The 15,723-nt window shown below is 62.2% G+C and overlaps 1 protein-coding gene across 9 annotated transcripts; it reads right to left on the bottom strand.

The window, feature by feature from the left end:
* Nucleotides 1-42: 42 nt before the first annotated feature.
* On the bottom strand, nt 43-14,371 carry SSBP4 (single stranded DNA binding protein 4). 9 transcript variants are annotated; one of them, XM_033134970.1, is made up of 18 exons: nt 13,952-14,371; nt 7,425-7,497; nt 7,047-7,108; nt 6,876-6,934; nt 3,635-3,724; nt 3,076-3,141; nt 2,805-2,864; nt 2,649-2,718; nt 2,420-2,487; nt 2,275-2,342; nt 1,985-2,030; nt 1,856-1,891; nt 1,697-1,751; nt 1,540-1,610; nt 1,371-1,449; nt 970-998; nt 642-865; nt 43-402 (listed from the first exon to the last, which is right to left on the bottom strand). In XM_033134970.1, exons 2-17 carry the CDS (start codon nt 7,484-7,486, stop codon nt 656-658), a joined length of 1,131 nt encoding a protein of 376 aa, XP_032990861.1. In that variant the 5' UTR covers nt 7,487-7,497; nt 13,952-14,371; the 3' UTR covers nt 43-402; nt 642-655. The 9 variants fall into 9 exon arrangements, with proteins under 9 accessions (XP_032990861.1, XP_032990857.1, XP_032990859.1 ...); XM_033134966.1 differs by having other exon boundaries at nt 6,876-6,960; nt 13,952-14,368; XM_033134968.1 differs by having other exon boundaries at nt 758-865; nt 6,876-6,960; nt 13,952-14,366.
* Nucleotides 14,372-15,723: the final 1,352 nt, after the last annotated feature.

Here is a 15,723-nt window from a genome sequence, read left to right as displayed (position 1 = left end):
GGGTGGAGGGTGTGGCTATAGGCCAAGAAATCTGAGACCAGATACCAAAAACAAAACAAATTACATTTATTGATGGGATCCACCCCCTGCTGCCCAGGGGAAGAAAGGAAGTTCCCTCCCAGGAGTACCCCAGGACAAAATAGAAATGGGGGGAAGGGCCCGTACAAGAAAGAGCCTCTCTGAGGTCCTTGCGTTTTTTATAAAATGAGAGTCTTTCGTGTGGGGCCTCCAAGCCTTGACCAGGAGTCCAGTTGCCCGAGGTGTGACCTCAGACCCTACCCCTGCAGACTACCCGAGCCCCTGGCCCTTGGCCCTGGGCAGGGACTCCGAGCAGAGGCCAAGGCCGGCAGTGGGCAGGGGGCTGCTCCCCCGTCACACGCTCATGGTCATCCCGGGCGAGTACTGCGGAGAGACGGGGTGGCGCGCGGGGCGGGCTCAGCTCACGCCTAGACTGGGACCCGCCCCCCGGGGAGAAGGGACAAGGTGGGGCGGATGTGGGGAGGGGGGAAGGTGTTGAAGTTAGGGACGTGGGGCCGCCCTGGGGCGCGGGTCCCAGGGTGGGGGCGGGGTGGAGGCGGGGCGGTGAGACCAGGGTGGGGGGAGGGGAAGGAAGGGGAAGGATGCCGCGGCCGCCCCCCCACCTGGCCCGCCGCGGTCACGGTCTTGCTCTGGCCCCCCGGCCGCCCCGCCGGGGCCTGCCCGCCAGGCCCCTCCGGCCCGACGCCGCCGCGGGGGGGGAGTCGACGCAGTCGCTTACGCTTTCGCTCGGGAACGGGTGCAGGAAGGTCCCGGCAGCCGCCATCTCGCCGTCGTCCCGCGGGGTGCCCGGGGCGGTACTCAAGCCGGCCACGGCGCCCGGGGAACTCTGGGGGCGGCCGGTGTCAGCACGCGACTCCCGCCTCACCCGCTGGCCAGGACCCCTACGCGGCCCGCCCCGAAACCCCACCCCGCCCGAGTGCGGCCCCTCACCTTCGGCAACCCGTCCATGTCGCCCGAGCCTGTGGACATTTACACGGGAACACGCGGCTCAGACGCGCCTGCGCTGGGCCCGCCCCCCAAGCCCGGGATCCACCGACCCCTCCTCGAACACCCCCGCGGCCACGCCCCCTCCCTCGGCCCAGCCGCTGGGCTTCCGAGGCGGAGGGCCCGAAGGGGGATCGGTGCCGGTAGCCAGGCGTCCCCACGGTTTAGTTACTGGACCCTCCCCCAGCGCATCCCGTGTCACTGAGCTGCCCAAGGAGGCTCAGGGCGCGACCCTGACGCACCGACAAGGGAACACATGGAGGGGCGGGGAGGCCGCCAGGGGGCGCACAAAGTTCGTGAAGCAGCCTGCGGCAGAGGTGGGGATGGGTCGCTGGCTGCCCACTCACCCAGGGATCCGTTCACGTGATGAGGTTCCAGCGCACTCATTGCGGCCATGGGGCCCTCCGAGCCGGGGCCGAGCGGGAACTGCGGGCAGAGGGGCGGCGTGGGACTGGGTCCACCAAGCCAGCTGGGCCACCGCCTCCAGCAGCCACCAACCTGCAGCTCCCCACTTACATTAGCCCTGCCAGCGCTCGGCCCAATGGGGTTCATGATGGTGTACATGTTCTCGCTGGAGTTGGTGGAGTCTAGGGGAATCGATACATGAGGGCCAGGATGAGAGGGGGCCTCCCCCATGCACACCCCTCCCCAAGCACCGCCCAGGCCCTAGTACCTCCAGGGCTGGGCATGATGGGTGTTCCAGGGGGCCCACCTCCTCCTGGGGGTCCCTGCATACGGAGACAAAACGTGAGAAAGGGCCCCCACCTGCCACCCAACAACCCCTGGCCCCCAGGTCAGGTCACCCAGTCTCCACCCCACTCACCCCACTCACCGTGTAGCTGCCCGGAGAGGAAGAGGAGTAGGGGATCTAGGGAAAGGGGCACCTGTGAGCAGTCCGCCCACTGGACCCCCACATCCCTAACCCAACCCACTCTCCTCCACTCCCCATTCTCCGACTCACCGAGTTGCCACTGGGGCTGGCCCAAGGGCCACGCACTCCGGAGCCCCTATGAGAGACGGTGGGAACCTGGGGATGGGCATGGCAGCACCCCCACCACACCCTGTCCCACCGGCGGCCAGTCAGGTCCCCAGCTGCAGCAGATACTGGCTAAGTGGTAACCACCTGGAAATCCCAACCCAGCACTCCCTGGCCTATGGGCCTCAGTTTCCCCACCCAACAGTGGAATAAACAATATCTATCGTGCAGATCCAACCCAAGCAGCACACTCCCAGGGTCCCTTAGGGACTTACATGTTCATTGTCGGCAGGCCTGGGCCACCGAGGGAATTGGGTGGGGGCCGCATGCCACCTCCATAGCTCTGTGAAGGGGAAAAGGCCGTGAATGCAAGCCCAGGGGGTGAGCCCCGTAAGCCCCCTACCTGGGCCCACTCCTTACCTGGGGCCCAACGCTGGCCATGCCCCGTGGAGGAGTCACCCTCTGCATTGGGCCCATGCTCGGATGCCCTGCGGTGGGGGCAGAAACAAGGGGCTCAGGCCGGGACCACTCCTCAGGTGGACACGCGCTGGGGGGGGGGGGCTCTGCAAGGTGAGGCAACAGAGACCGGGCACTTGGAGCTGGGGTCAAGAGGTGGTGCGGGAACAGCAGCTGGAGCTTCCCTACTCACCCTGAGCACGCGGGGAGGGGTCCATGGCGCCAGGGAGGAGGGGCTGGGAACCGGGGAGGCCCACGGGAGGCTGCGGAGGGGGCGTGGCAGCACTGAGTGTGGGTGCCCCCACCCTGGCCCAGCTCCTGCCCCTCCCTCCCGTTTTCCCTCTCTCACCTGACTCGGCATCCGCAGGGTGGGCCGGGGGCCCCCTGGGAACCGCGGTGACATGAAGGGCTGGAAGAGGGTGGGCCGGGGTCAGCACCTCCCCCCACCCGCTTACCCCCAAAGCTAGCCGGTTCCTGCTGCGCCTGGGCCCCCAGCCTGGCTCGCCCCCTCCTCCACGCCCAGCCAGCAAACCGCAGCCCGCCAGCTCCCGGTACGTGCAAGTGCAGAGAGGAGGGGCGTGCGTGGGACAGGGGGCGGGCGGGGCGTCACATGTCCTTACCTGAATGTGAGGCCCCATCATGGGGGTGTTGAGGTTGTGGGGGGGCGGCTGGGAGCCCGGTGGGCCCTAGGAGAACAGAACCAGGTGGGTTGAGAAGAGCGAAGTCACCCGAATCTCCACTGTTTTCTGGGGCCCTGCTGAGCCTGACCAGCGGAGGTGGAGAGGAGGGGACGCCATAGAAGCGGGAGGGTGAGTCACTCACCCGTTTCCAAGACTGGGGGTACCCACTATGGGAGGGGTCATGGGCGGGACCCGTGGCTCAGAGAGCCACGCTCTGCGGATCTAAGTACCCTGGCACGCTCACACGTAGGTCAAGGGCGCAGAGACCCCGCCCTCTCCTGCACTGGGCCAAGGCCCTAGGGCCCTTCTCTCGCCAGTCCCCCCAAGGCCGTCATGCGCATCACCACTGCTCCTACAACCCTACCCCCCAACTCCAACCTGCCTGCCTCAGGGGCTCTCCAGACGTGGGATCCCCACCCCTGCCATTGCCCCCGACTCTCAGCCTCTGACACATGCGCACGCAGATTTGGGGGACAAAGGGCCCCAGTCCTGGCTATACCTGGAAGAAGCCAGGTGCCATAGGGCCTGCTGCCATTGCATCGTTGGGGGCCATGGTCCCCATCACGGGGCTGGGGGCAGCTGCAGCGCTCTGCAGGGGTGGGGGAGAGGTGAGGGCAGGGTCAGGCCACTTCCTGCCTCAGAGTTCTCTCCTCTCCACAAGCAGCTTGTCCCACAGAAAAGAGAACCCAGGCCACTTGATCCTCTGTCCACGCATGGAGGATGCCTGGAGGGTCCCCTAGGTGGCAGAGCAGCTGCTCCCCACCCGTTCCCACCTGTTTAACAACCCTGTCATGGCCACAGTCAGATTCACTGGGTGGCCTCAGCAGGAGCTCTACGTCCTTGCTGCTGCACTTGGGATCCTGAAGGTGGTCAGGACCCAGCTGGGCTGAGCCCACAGCCCAGGAAGAAGGCCCCAGAGCCCTGAGCCTGAGGATTATGGGGCTCTGAAAATGCCAACCACCCAGGCCTGGTGTGCATTCAGCCTTCCAGCACAGCCTGGTTCTTCCCAACTGAATCCAACCTCCTACAGGTGGGGGCACAATCCCCCACCCTGAGTCCTTCCCAACCCACCTGGTGTCCTACTGATTGGCAAGGAAGCTCACTTAGCTGGACCCCTAGCTCTACAGAAATACACCCCAAATAAAAACACAAAAGATAAGTGGGCAGCTTTAAGATGAACCTCCCTCCCCAGGGCTCTCCCATGGAGCTCCTGCACAGACCACTCTCTCAGCCCTCCAGGCGCCTTGCCCTCAGGAGGAAGGGTAGAAAGAGCAGGACTCCTGGGCTGTGGTCTCCATGTCCCTAACCTCTCTTCAGATGGAGAAGGGGAGAAAGCCAGGTGCCATAGGGGCATTCCCATGTGGGCCAAGGGCAGAGATGCAGGTGGCAGGCCCAGAGCTGGCAGGGGGCAGGCTGACAGGTCACCTCCTCTGGTCCGTTGAAGTCTCAGGGATCAGCCTTTGGGGCTCACAGCAGGGGGTAGGGAGGATGGAGGACTGGTCTACAGGGCAGAGGGGTCACATCAAAGGATAGGGAAGGGCACTGAGAGAGTACTTCTGAGGGCCCCTCAACTCCTGTCTGTCTGCGTCACCTGTCCTCCCCCACTAGGCCCCAGGAGGAAGCACAGTCTGTCCTGGTTAGCGCTGTCCCTCGGGCTAGTGCAAGTCAGGGATGCTCATAATTTCTGGAACTGCTGCCACTTGGGTTCACAGGGGTTAAGCACTTGCCCACTGTCACACAGCACTTCCTGTCCTACAGGAGAGGAACAAGGGGCCCTTGGAGACCGCGGCTCCCTCAGCGGGCCGCTCCCTCAGCGGGACTGCAGCCTGGAGCCCTTCCTGCTCCTTCTCAAAGGTCAGCCTCTAAAGACTCCTGCTCAAGTCCCAAGCTGGGGGTACCGGTGGGGACCTCCCCAGGCTTACGGTGGCTGAGAGCACTCCCAGCACAAGTCATCTGGAACCCCAGGCAACCCTGGGCGTGGGAGGACAAAGCTTTCAGCACCCCCACCCAACTGCGGGGGTTCCCCCCTCCACCTCACTCCCTCTCACACACACACAGCCCCATGTCTTGGAGCAGCTACTCTGGCAGGCGCCTGCCTCAGTGGTTTAAGGGGGACACCTCTGAGCCCTGGGACTGTCCACTCTGTACGGCCTGACCCATAGGGAGGGTGGGGTGAGGGGAGCAGCCCCCTTTCGAGCCACAGCAGGCGCCAGAGCGTTTCCTGGTCGGGGAGGGCGGAGGTGGGAGAGGCTGCGTGCCAGGATCCGGACCACGAGGTGTGGGGGTGGGGGGAAGGTGGGGTACCCCTCATCCCTGTGGGTCCCCAACTCTAGGCCCTGAAGAGTTAATGCACAGCTGGCTCAACCTCCCTTGCGAGAGGCCTAAGCTGGACCCCTCCATGTCAATCATCCACCCAAAGTCGCCCAGCCCGCGTTGCCATGACGATGGGCTGGGCGCAGTGGCGTTTCCTGGAGACGTTGTGGTGGCCCAGAGCAGGGAGGAGCGGCCGGAGCCCCCTTGAGAGGGCGAGGGAGTTGGGCAAGGCGCCCCCAGCAAGAGCGACGGCCTTACGGACCCGTCACCCAGCTCGCCCCCGGCCCTCTGTGCCTGCGCCAACTCCCCGGATGCGCCCCGCTGCCATGGTAACCGGCGTGCGGCGGGAACCGCGTTCACGCCCACTTGGAGCTTGCGCACCCCGCCCTCCCGGGAGGCGCCGGGAGAGGCCGCCAGACCCGGGCGGGGAACGGCCCCAGGGACAACCGAGAGGCCCACGCGGCGTAACGCACGCGCACTGCTCGACACCCCTGGGCCCCAGTTCTGGCGGGACCGGGACACAGGGATAGCAAAGGCACAGTGGAACCTGATGGGGGCAAAGAGTGGGGAACCCGGCTCCCATACACGAGTGTACAGCGTGCGTGGGGCGGTTTCAGGGATGAAGTGAACCCCCACCCCTTGTGGCTGCACCCTGGCCTTGCAGGGGCCTACGCTCAGGTGCCACTGCAGTGGTGGTGGCCAGGCCCTGGGAGGCCGGAGGGGAAGGCGTTGAGGGCACCAGCTGAAGCAGAGGAGGGGGGGAAGGGGGAACTCGCCTGAAGCTGCGACTCCCCCAGAAGCCGGTGGAGCCGCTGCTTCCCCCTGGGGCCCACAGCCTGGAAGGGTGTAGGGACAAGTCCTCCCTGACCTGCACTCCACCTCTGAGGAACCAGGGGAAAGAGAATAAAGGCAGGGGGCTGCCATCTGTTCCCCTGACAAGATGCCACCGTGCCCCTTATGTCACCCTCATCCCTGCTCCTCTCCAGACAGGCCTGATGCCCCCCCCCCAACCAGAAGGGAAACTGAGGCCAAAGTGGTGAGTCAGCAACCCCAGTCACAGAGCATGTCAGGAAGTGTCCCAGGTGCTGTTAGCCACCCCCCCCCCAGCACCCTGGCCAGGCTTCCACCTCAGGAGGCTTAGAAAGGCTGCGGTGGCGAGGGACAGGTGGTGGTGGAGGCAGAAGCTGCAGTCTGTCTACCCTGGACCATGGGGCTCGTGTAGGGGAGGAGGAGGGGCTGAGGCCAGCGCCGGAGTCAAGTGTGGGGGGTGTGGAGCAGTGGAATGAGCCTCCCCCACCCTGTGAGTGACCCTGGGCCCAGCAGAGGGCACAGGGCCCCAGTGCCCGGCCCACCTAAGCCAAGCCGAGGCCATGCAGGCCCCCAGGCCCCTGCCCCCTGCCCACACCTGGCCCTGGGGTGGGACTCACGTAATCCTGGAAGGCTCTGGCCTCACTGGAGTGCTCACACGCCTCTCTGCGATCAGGTGCTGCACAGTACAAGTCCCAGAACACGCTGTGGGCAGCAGGGGGGACGATGGTTTCCCCACAAGCCCCCACTGAGCCCCCTCCATGGCCTGCCCACGCCAGCCCCGCACGCACCACCACCAGGAATGCAGGAAGCCCGGGGGCTCCCCCAGCGTGATGTTCTTCTCCCATCGGATCTGCAGAGAGGAGGGAAGGCAGGTGAGGGGCCACTGGCCGTCCAACCCAGCCCCACCTCAGGCAGGGAACACAGGGCAGGGAACCAATGGACCAGAGCCAGGGGGCCAGGAGGGGGCACCAAGTGACCACACAGGGGCAGAACAGCAGGCGTCAGATGCTCAGATGGATGGACAGATGCATGTATGCCAGCCACTGGCCCTGACCCACCCCAGCCCTGTTACCAGGGCTGGCCAGAGGGGCCATCCACCACTGGAGCCCCGAGAGAAACTGAGAGGAGAGGACCCTGGGTGTGGGAGAAAGACCAGGCCAGCTTACCTCGGACAGAAAGGTCTGGGCAGACTTCTGGGCACCAACGTGCAGCAGGTACTCGTACACATACAGCGCCAACCTAAGGGTGGGGCACGGGTAGCTCAGGCTCTCAGGAGGCTTGGAATCAAGTCAGCCTTGAACCCCTCCAAGGGTCCCTTGGAGGGGCTCTCAAGCCAGGCACCTGCCTTCTTGTGCACAGGTGGAGACGAAGGGCAGAGGGCCCGCAGTGAGCGCTCCTCTCACCCACCCCCAGCCTCACTCACTGCCCCCCCACCAGGTCCCCTAGCCCCCATCTCCTCCACCTCTCACAGGAGATGGTCGTCTCACCAGTTGCTCAGCCTGGCCAACTCCTACACATGCATCAACACCCAGCCTGCGGGCCCCTCCTCTAGGCAACAATGCCAGCAGCCCCGACCCCCCACTTCCAGGCCAAATTCTGGTCAGTTCAACGCCCTCTCATGGGCCAAGTCCTAGCCCCATCCTGCTGATGCCAAGGTGCCAGTGCAGCCCTGGCCCCAGGGATGCCTTCTGCACGGAGAAAGGGCTCCTGGGCATCACTTGGGACTGTATCCCAGCAGGCACCCTGAGCCATACGCGCGAGGGCCGGCACCTCCCTCGCTCCCAGGCTTGCCTGCCGAGGAAGGCTGGGTGTTAATGGATGTGTAGGAACTGGCCAGGCTGAGCAACTGCTGAGGTCCAGGAATGGATGTGAATAGCCCAAGCCTGCTCACCGCCCTACCCTCTGGGCAAAGACAGAGGCTGAGAAGGATCTGGCTAGGCCCCTGCCCACTTTGGGGGTCAGTGCAGGGAGCAGGAAAGGCTGGGGGAGAAGATGCCTGGAGACAGGGAGCAAGAGGAGGTGGGGGCTCCAGGATGGGGGGAGGACACGGGCTGTATGCTGGCCACCCCCCGGGGCAGAAGGCTCTCCTCAGGACTCCCTGGGCCTCTTGAAGTAGTGGCCCGTGGTCCCACCACGTCCACCAAGTCCACAGGGTCCTTCTCCATCTGCCCCATCTCTGGACTACCCAGTGGTGGCATCTGACCCAGGACACAGGTCCTCCCTCCTATTCTAATGACATCTTCACGTCGCTGCCCACAGGGTGCCCCACCCTGGCTTCCTATAACTCTAACTTGGGGTCCAGTCTACCTGGCAACTAAAGGCTCAGCCTTGATGTGCCCCACCCCAACTCCTTCCTCCCCCCTCCCCGTGTGGTCCAGCCTGGGTGGTCTGGCCTTGACTCACAGAAACGTGGCACATTCTGTCCCAGATCACCGCACTTACTGAATTTAGGGTCACACCTTAAGGGAAAAGCTCTCTGTCCTGCCATCTCCATCACACACCGGGTCCAGGCCACTGCCTCTCTTACTGGGATTTTGATAGGGCCCCCCTCCAATGGCCGCTCTCTCCCAGCCCCTAGAGTCTAGATACACATCCCACAGCACTTCTCACTCAGACTCTCCAGGGTCCTGACACACACACTGGCCACCCTCCACCCCAAGGCCTTTGCACAGGTTGTCCCCCCACCTGGGGCACTTCCACCTGAAGATGTGTGGCTCCAGTGTCACCTGTCAGAGGCTTCCCTGTCACACCTAACCCCTGCCCTGACCCTCGCCTTATGTCTCCCCACCTGACATGTCTGCTCACTGCCTGCAGCGCCCACTGGAAAGTAGCTAGGAGGTAGGGATTTGGTCTCTTTCCCTCCCTGCTGAGCTCACAAGTGTAGGACCCCCCCACTTGTGGCCGCAGCCATAGGGCACCCTCCTGAGATACCCGGAAGACTAACCGAGGAGGTGCGTGACCACTGATAAAGGTCAGCACTTACTATTTTGATGTTAAGGATTTGGGGGGTTTCTCCCAAGAGCAAAGAGAAGCCAGAGAAGGTTCTTGGTGTCGCTGACTTCTCTGACGTGTTAGTATTTTAATTTTTAACAGGAGGGAGTCTCAGGGAGGAATTCTGGGCTGTTTTTTTATTTTCGGTGAAAAGTTTTGAAGCTGGGATGTTTTGTCAGGTTGCTTTAGGACCTTCAGGGAGCACTTCCGGCCTGGGGATCACCATCCAGGCTCTGAGTTCGGTTACAGGGAAGAACTGTACTCTGGATCCAAAGCCCGGTGTAACCAGTGACCTGCAGAACGAAGAGCCTGCCCATGAGACGGGCTCCTGCCGCCAGAGGACAGGTGGGTGGCAAGGAACATGGGGCAGCCCCAGCGAGGCCCTCCCCCCAACAGAAACAGTGACCTGGAGGATATGGGGTGCCCATCCCTGGAGTGCTTACAAGGAGCAGCACACATGGACTATGCAGGTAAGTGGTAACATAATGGGGTGTTAGAGCCACGTGAACTAAAATGCAGCACTATCATAGTAATTATCAAGAATTACCGTAATTACCAGGAATTATAGTAAGGGATGCGCCCTGCCGGGTGCCCTCCAACCCCTTAAAGCCCCTGGATGCACACGCTGCTGGGGAGAGGCCCGCTAATCACAGCCTTGGGTCACCACCACCCGCACCGGGTCTAATCCACCAGCCAGATCCCACTGATGCCCCCAAAGACTCCCCAACCCATACATTTCCTCCTTCCCCTCTGCCACCCTCAAGGCCAGGCCTTCAGCCATCTCTTTCCAAGGTGATGGCCACCCTCCTTGCCAGCCACCTGGCAGCCTCTGCTGCTGACAGCTTTTCTCCTAACAAGTGGCCAGTGAGAACCTCCCCCCTCACAAATTCCACCCTGGCCTTCCCCCTCCTCCAGTTCCCTCCCCAGATGCTTCCTCTTCTCAAGCCCTTCCGCAGACGCTCCCGTGTCCACTGGCTCTGCTCAGCCTCCAGGACTTAGCTCAGGGGTTCCTTCCTCAAGAACTTCTTACCCGTGCCACCCCCCCACCCCAACAAGGATGCCTATGGCCACACCTGGAAGCAGGACAGACACAAGGTGACTCACCTGCTGAGCTATGTGCTGTCTCAAAACCAACCCCAGGAGAAAAACCCTAGCTGCCCAGTAACACTGACCATGGTTGTCATTTATGGAACTGTTCTCAACCCACACGGCAGCACTTAGTGCTCAAGCATATATACACGCAGCAGATGTTTAGACCTCTCCCCCCAATTCACAAAGGCAGAGCCTCTGGAGCCAAAGGGGAGCGATGCTAAGAGAACTCCAATTCTCCCTGTCACCTTCATCCCTAATTGACCCAAAACCAACTAGCAAATAGAAGCACTAGTTAGTTCTGGATGGCAGTTACTCCTGGGCTTTCCCACAGGCTCGGATAGTTTACAACTTACAGAAGAGGCGACGTTTTGCTGTAGGCAGCCCACTGGGACCCCAGCCTCCCTCTCCTCCTCTAGATTTTGTTATGTACCTCTGAGGGCAGGGACCTGCCATCAGCGTATCAGCAGGTGTTTGGTCTGTTTCTGGGGCAGTCTGGCGCAGACCCCATGTTGCGATGGGAGCCAGAGGGGCTCAGGAGAAGGAAAGAGAGGAAAACAAAGTCCTGGAGAGCCGAGGACCTAAGCAGTGCAACCCCAAAACCCCATTTCAGAGGAGGAAACCGAGGCCCAGAGGCAGGAAGTGGCTCTGTTGGTGAGCGCCTGCTGGGGGAGCTCTGCCTGCAGCCTCTCACCTAGTCCTTGTGAGAATACTGCAAGACCAGCAGGCTGCATTTCAGATGGGGAAACTAAGGCTCAGAGCAGCCAGCCAGCCACTCTAGTGCTCCTCGTGCCCAGAAGCTGTGAGCTTGGTTCCTCTCCAGGCCCAGGCATCCCCTTTGGTGAAATGGGGGATGCAAGTATCTGGTATTTTCCAAACTTTCTTTAGCAGCAGAACCCCATCTCCCAATCAGTGCTCATCCAGGACCCTCCACAAGAAACGAATGAGTACAGGATGGCTCTAGCCAAAAAGTGAACTGGAGAACATGAGACGTGATGGCATCTTCAGCCTCCACAGGTGGTATGGGGGGGTGGATTCTGCAGATTGCCCCACCCTTGGAGATCCTCTGCTGGGCCTGGTTAGGGAGTGAGGGGATGATGGGGAGAGGGGCCAAGCTTCAGATAATCCCCTCTCCAGACCTGGCCAAGAGAAGAGGCCAGGTTCAAAGACTCAAATCTCTCCTGGGAGGTCTGACAGGATCAAAACCCAACTCCCAACCCCACCACCCACAGCTCAAACCTCTGATTCTCTCTTCTCTGATCTCCACACCTAAGCTGCCATCATCAGATCTCACCCAGATTGTGCCCACCTCCCCCAGGTCCCTGTCCTCTACTCCAGGCCCCCTGGTAAGCCCCACTCCACAGGGGAGCCAGAGTGCACTTTCACACTCACAAGCCTCTCTGGCCCACGTGGTGCCCTGGTGGGCTGCTCTTCCCCCACCCAGGGCAACAGCCCCAGCTCCTTGGCCAGGCCTCACCCCAGGGCCTTTGCACTTGCTGTGCCCTCTGCCGCCTGTTCTTTCTCCACGTCTCTGCACACGTGACAACCCCCTCATACTTCACTATCACCCACTTTTTTATTTTGCTTTCTTCATAGAATATCTTGATATCCCTCCGCTTGTCTTCCCATCCGTTTGTCCAAGTAACTTGACACCTGCCTCCCTGTTAGGATGTGGGATTCTTCAGGGCCGGGACCTGCCTTCCCAACCACCACACTCCACCCCAGACCCAGACCAGGACACATCTGCTGAAGAAGTGAACTATTCCCTCTGGGTGAGTGGTCGCCCCCAGACCCAGAAACCAGGATAAGAGGATGGCCAGGCACTCGCCAGGATCCCCAAGGGTGGGGTGCCTAAGCCAGACACACCCTGATTCCAACTGAGGCAGGAGCCACGTGCCAGTTTCAAAAAGTCTTCGTGCTTAAGGGTGCTTGGACTTGGAGCCCAATCTCATAACAGACGGGCAAGGGAGGCCTGGAAAAAAGTTATCTTCCTAACATCTTCTAACCAGAAGGATCTCTTCTCCAAAATGACCCCACAGCTGGGTAGACAATGGACACTTGTCCTTGAGAACAAGAGGGAGATCCCATTGTCAGACCAGGCAGAAGAAGCAGGACAAGAGAAGGGTACAGTAAACCCACATCCAGGGCTCCTCTTTACTGCCCGGACGTTGCAGCCTTCACGCCTGGCCTGGCCCTCGGGGAGCGTCACCACCGGGCTCCTCCAGAGCAAGCCAGCCTCCTCTCCGCTTTGGCAGCCTCTTTCCTAACAAGGCCACTCTACACGTCTGGACTTCTTAGGAGCCTGGGAATTGGCCATTGGCCATCAGCCATCAAAAGCCTTCCCTCCTGCAGGCCCCTTTTCCTGGCACTTTAACAATACTGCAAGCCCCTGGGTGCCCTTGCTGTGGGAAGGTCACAGCTTCCAGCACCTTTCAAATCCTCCCCAATCCTAAGAGATAGCACTGTTATTACCTTTGCATTTCTCAGGAAAGTGAGCCTGGGCAAGGGGCACGCCCTCACCGTCAGCCGCTGAGCAGGTAAGTGACAGTGCCCGCTTCAGAATGCCTCCCCGCCCCAGACCGAGCTTCCACTTCTGAGTGCCCCAGCCTCAACCAGCAGGGTCTGGGTGTTAGCTACCTTACCTGTCTGCCTATCAACCTGGTACCCACAGTCCAGCATGACACCCAGAATAAGAAGGGGCTCTTCTGGGCTCCGCCCCAGGACTGAGCCCTGTGGCCTCCTCAAGGGCTCCATCCAGCTGCCCAGCAGACAAGTGGCCACGCGGGGCTGGGACCGGCACCCCTCAGGTCCTCCTCTTCTCTCTCAAGCTCTTTCTGAGAGGAGAGGGGTCCAGAGAGGCCAGTCTCACCCGCCCCCGGAAACTCCCCTGGAGGATCCGGGAAGCGGTGGGGATCTCAAGCCGCGCCCACACATACAACCTCATTCACCCAAGTCTCCACCGACTGACTGTCAGGGAGGTCTTGCGACCCTGGAGTCCCACTGGGATCTCGTGCGCCCCCTCAAACCTCGCGTCCTCGAGTCCCACGCATCCCCGCCAATCTCCCGACCCCTCGAGCCCCTTACGAGTATCGCGCGCCCCCTCAAATCTCACGCCCCTTCAACTCCACGACCCCTAGGGTATCATGCGCCCCCTCAAACCTCACAACTCCCTGTGCCCCTCACGCCTCCGGGTCTCAAGTACCCCCTCAAATCTCGCGACCCCTTATGCCCCTTACGCCCCTTGGGTCTAGCGCGCTCCCACAGATCTCGCGACCCCTCGAGTCCCCCGGGTCTCGCGCGTCCCCGCAAATCTCGCTCCCCTCGGGTCTCGCGCGCCCCCGCAAGTCTCGCGACCCTTTAAGCCTCTTACACCCCTTGGGTCTCGCGCGCTCCCAGATCTCACGACCCTTCGGACCCCTCGGGTCTCGAGCGGCCCCGCAAATCTCGCACCCCTTGGGTCTCGCGCGCCCCTGCAAATCTCGCGGCCCCTCGATCGTGCTCGGGACCCGCACACCCGGCACCCCGCGCCCACGTGCCCCGGGAGGTGCCCGCCGGCGTTGGGGCCCACGGAAGCCGCGCGGCTGCCGAGCCCCGCCCCCGGCCCCCGACTCACTTCTCGCGGGCCTGGCTGTCGGAGGGCACGGCCGAGCCCTTGGCCCCCTTGGCGTACATGCTGCTCAGAGCCGCCGCCGCCGGGGCCCACACCTGTCAGGCGGCGCTACTGGCCGCGCTCGCCGTAGCCATAGTTACCCCGCGCCCCGGGCCTCACTGCCCGGAGCCCCGCGCCGGCACCGCGGGCATCATCCGCGCGGGGGAGCTCCACACGGCGGCGGCGGGGGCGGCGGCAGCTCCAGCTTCAGCTGCGGGTTTATTTTCTTCCTCTCTCCTTCTGCGCGGGCTGTTCCGGGAAGCGCGCGCCCCCTCCTCCCGCCGCGCGCGCCCCCGCCCGCCACCTCCCCTCCGCCGGCGGGCGCCGCTCTTAAAGGGGCGATGGCGAGCGCGCGGGTGGGTCCAACCTCCCGGACCGTGGGCCGGTCGCGCACGCGCAGTGCCCGCCTGGGGGGGTCGGCTACGCACACGTAGGACACTAGTGGGGACGGCCACCAGAGACGCACAGCAGGAGACGGATGATCACGGCTGTACACACTACCCAGATAGGACCAGCCACCCAAATGGCATACCCGGGGACACAGCCACACACTCGGTTTCAGGCACACTCTTAGACCCAGGACTCAAGCAAGTCTGCACAGATCCTGGAACAACTACTGATGGGCCATAAAGCTACAGGAAGTCACATTGGGTGTATCATCCCACAGAGCCTCCCACACCCAGATGGCCTAGGGACACGCTGTCACACATACAGAGGTATACACAGCCCCAATAGTAGCTGTCACAGAACAGGGAAGCACAACCCACCGCTCACATAGGCACACAGCCGCACAGAGACGCGTGGGCACAGCCATGCCACAGCTTCCAACACCTGAGGCAAGAGCCGATGCAGTTTCTCCCAGTCACCCTGGGGTATTCCGTCAAATTTTCCCAAGGGCTCTGTCCTAGGGTTTCACGGAGCCTGTGGACACCCACAGCCACACAACACAAAAGATACCACACAGACGAGAAACTCCGGGGTGCCCAGGCCAAACCCTGGGAGCCACCCTCCGCTGCTTCACAGGACACCCTGTGCCAAGAGTAGGTGCTGGGTGACTGTTGACTGACTGGGTCACTGCAGCTGGCTCTGCCTGTGTTGCCAGCTGTAAATGGGGAGCATCCAACCTTTAATTGCCTTTTTTCAGGAATCAGGGGTGCAGACAGTGGGTGCCCCACTCCCCCATTTGACTCCGTTCTTTCCCCAGGAGGTATGCAGAGGTGCGGTGAACACACGAGGACACCGCAGAGCAGAGGTGCCTGGGCCTGGTGGAGGAAGAGGTGCCTAGGCCTATTTGCCAGGGTACCTGTGGGCCACGTCAGCAGACGTGTGTGTGGGCTCAGGGGAAGGTGATCCAGTTGTGAGGCCAGGTCTGGATTGTTTCTGTGACTGTTTGCCATGGGTATTCTTTTTTATCCTGTGCAACAACCGTGAGTATGTGTGTTCCTGTGTGAGTGCACGTTGGCGACGTTGTGCCTGGGGGTTTGGCAGGCACCCAGTGAAGGGTCACTGTCCGGGCAACTGGCTCTGGCTCTGCGGCAGTGTTGTGTGTCCGCGGAGGTTGTGCGGGGCCGAGTGACGCAGCATCAGGTTGTGTGCACACGTGTGTGTGAGTGTACCTCCGCGAGTGGGTGGATTGGGACCTGTGTTGTGTGGTTGTGCTCTCAGGCTTCCTGTGACGTGTGTGTCTTGATGCGACGCCCACTTCCGCTGCCGGCGGACCCCCCATTATGCCTCCC

The sequence above is a fragment of the Rhinolophus ferrumequinum genome, chromosome 18 (genome assembly GCF_004115265.2).
Source record: "Rhinolophus ferrumequinum isolate MPI-CBG mRhiFer1 chromosome 18, mRhiFer1_v1.p, whole genome shotgun sequence".
In the NCBI taxonomy this organism is placed as follows: domain Eukaryota; kingdom Metazoa; phylum Chordata; class Mammalia; order Chiroptera; family Rhinolophidae; genus Rhinolophus; species Rhinolophus ferrumequinum.
The sequence above is the reverse complement of the archived record's forward strand: the minus strand, read 5'-3'. Positions and strand labels throughout refer to the sequence as shown.

What these genes read in the sequence shown, in the direction of transcription:
- SSBP4 (XM_033134966.1), bottom strand. Translation starts at nt 14,010, where the DNA reads ATGTACGCCAAGGGGGCCAAGGGCTCGGCCGTGCCCTCCGACAGCCAG. An exon ending in TGGCACCTGGCTTCTTCCAG is followed by an intron (nt 3,142 to 3,634) that starts GTATAGCCAGGA and finishes CTGTTCTCCTAG; the next exon opens with GGCCCACCGGGCTCCCAGCC. An exon ending in CGAGCGCTGGCAGGGCTAAT is followed by an intron (nt 1,450 to 1,539) that starts GTAAGTGGGGAG and finishes CTCTGCCCGCAG; the next exon opens with TTCCCGCTCGGCCCCGGCTC.